General features: G+C 48.7%; 1 protein-coding gene across 1 annotated transcript in view; it reads right to left on the reverse strand.

Moving 5' to 3' along the window:
- The window catches only part of LOC109861458, a 3,127-nt gene extending 2,231 nt beyond the window's left edge, over positions 1 to 896 (reverse strand). Inside the window, exons 1-2 of the mRNA XM_020441122.1 lie at positions 795 to 896; positions 102 to 647 (exon numbers count right to left, since the gene is read on the reverse strand). Of these exons, the coding sequence (XP_020296711.1) occupies positions 102 to 647; positions 795 to 896 (648 nt within the window). The remainder of the gene's footprint in view (positions 1 to 101; positions 648 to 794) is intronic.
- Positions 897 to 2,638: the final 1,742 nt, after the last annotated feature.

The following is a 2,638-nucleotide window of genomic DNA, read 5'->3' on the forward strand; positions in this document are numbered from 1 at the left end:
CCCCCCCGGACTTAGCGTCATCCTGGTTGTGGTGAGGGAGGGCGTCGACGCGCGCGACCGGCGGCGTGGCCGGCCGCACCTGCCCCTCTCCTTCTCCTCACTCTGCCGGGCTCCCGCTCCCTGGCACGCTTCGCCTCCTCTTTCCGCAGCACAACCGTCTCGCAGAAGGAGACGGCGGCGTGTCCTACGTCCTCCTCCCCAGAGACTAATGCTCTGAGGAGGGCTCCCAAAGACGGGGGTTCACCCGTCTTGGCGACCAGTTCACGACGCTCCTCTGGCCACTCTGGGCACTCTTCCAGAGTGTGCTGCGCCGTGTCATTGGCCGCCCCGCATTCGTGGCAATGCGTCGTCGGCTCCTTACTTATCCTGTGCAGGTACTCACCGAAACACCCATGTCCGGTAAGCACCTGCGTAACCCGATAGGTCAAGCGACCCGTGCAACTGTCCAGCCATTGGTTGACGAAGGGCCGGGCACCCGCAACGACCCTCTGGACGGCCACCCACGGCTCGTCCAGAAGCTGCACCCACTGTTGGCGCTGCTGGTCTTGGGCCTGACGCTCCGACTGAGCCAATGCCTCCGCCAGTTGGTTCTTTTCCAAGCCCTCCAGCAACAGCTCGACCCGACTGTGATATCGGGCCGAGTATATCTACGCGAGGAGGGCTAGCGGAGGCACACTCGCCAAAACATTCGCCGTCTCCGTGGAGACGTCGCGGTACCCGCACACAACGCGGAGTACCGCCGTCTTCTGAGCGGAACGTAGCTGAGCCAACCTGCTCCGTTCGCCGGCTCTTACCGCTACGTCCGCCCACAACGGTGACCCGTACAGGGCCACCGCGTGCACCACGTTCACATAGAGACGGCGAATTTTCTCCTTGGGACCCCCAAAGTTTGGCATCAGACAAGCCAAGCTGTTCGCGACCTTGCAAACCTTGGGGGCCGTCCGGTCACAACCTAACCTTGTCACCAGACCCGGACGGCCCCACACCGGATCTCGAAGTGCGTAGTAAAAACTACCCGGAGGTGATCAAGGGAGCAGTGTTAAGTGCTCACCTTGAACACAAGAAGAAAGAACTCCGGAGGGAAGCCAGTTATTGGGCAAACCGCGTATTAAGCGAGATTTTGAACAGCGTCGGATCTCAGACAAGTACCTGAAACAGAAAAAGGGATTTGTTGAGATTAAGCAGAGACTTTAGTGTTAAGCGTTAACTAGTATGTAACTGAGTAGTTTAACAAAAGTGATACTAGTTAAGAACACGTTATAAGTAGATATTGTATAACAATAATAAAACAATCCTGCGTAACAGGATCTATTGTTAAAATATACTCATTAAGGGTAAGGTATAAGGCAGAACAAAAAAAAAACCTTGTTAAAAGGTGTTATGCGGAGAAGGGAGAGAAAGGCCACAAACAGGCTTAGCTTTTGTATTTCTTTCGTTTTACGTTTTATTTTATTACAGGACAGCGTTGTTTTAAGCGTTAACTACGATTATAATTTTATTTTCCGTTAAGGTCTGTTGGAGTGTGATACAGACTGGTCTCTCAATAGGTAGCGCGTAAGTTTTAGTTTATGTAGGTGAAACGTCACGGAGGCGATATAAGCGAGATGCGGGTCTGCTCAGTAAGTGTGCGAAATGTTTTGGAAGGTTAGTAAAGCTGAAATTTAAAGGTGATGGATAAGACCATCTGAGTAGCCGGTAAGGGTCTATTGGTCCCTACAAATCCAAATAGCGCAAAAAGAATCGTTATTTGAGGTTTTCAAAGTTTTCGTAAAAAGTGTACTTAAGGGAAAATTTTATGTTGATGTAAAGCGTGAGCCTCGGTAAAAACGAGCCATGCTAAAATTTCCCCTTAAGCAGCATCTTCGGGTAATTTGTTAGTTTAACAAATTATGTGAACGGGGCCTTATCCGCCTACTCAAACAGACCCCAGAAATGCCAAAATACTGGCTTAAGTCGCGCCCGTGAAAAAGTACACGTCTTGGGAACCCGTAGTACGAACATACCTTAAGGCGCGGTTTTCATTGTTTCGTGTGGACAGTGACCTTAAGGCCAAGGAGAAGCATCCACCATCTTAGCTGCTCAGTCGCAAACGGTAACTTGTACGGTGTGGATGCGTAGTCCTAAACACGTACGTTTAACAAAGTTCCAAGGCTCATTATTTAGCGCTTTTAACAATTTTCGCGTTAAACATTGTACAATATACACAGTGACAATTGTGTAGTGATTGCTGTTAAAGCATTACGTATAAATATATATGTATTCTCAAGTATATTGTGAGTTATTGCGTGCGTGAGTGCATGCGTCTTACCTGCCATTTCCCAGAATCCCGAGAGTAGAAACATCCCCGCTGACGGACGGAGGGCAGCCACCCTTGTTGCTAGGTGGTGAAAGCAACTGGCGACCGTGAAGATCATCTGAAAAAGTAAGTCCTTGACCAATTAACCGCCTAACCCCGGTCACAACCTAACCTATAACATCTTATACTATGTTGTGGCAGTCAAATGTCAAAGTCGTCCTGATTCATCAAATACTTAATACTAAATACTAATATCTAGAAGATACTTGATACTAGAAAACATTGGATGCTAGATGATACTAGATACTAGATACCAGTTTGTTTGATTTTGACTTAAAAAAA

This window comes from Pseudomyrmex gracilis, unplaced genomic scaffold (assembly GCF_002006095.1).
Source record: "Pseudomyrmex gracilis isolate BER0280 unplaced genomic scaffold, ASM200609v1 scaffold_774, whole genome shotgun sequence".
NCBI classification, from domain to species: Eukaryota; Metazoa; Arthropoda; class Insecta; order Hymenoptera; family Formicidae; genus Pseudomyrmex; species Pseudomyrmex gracilis.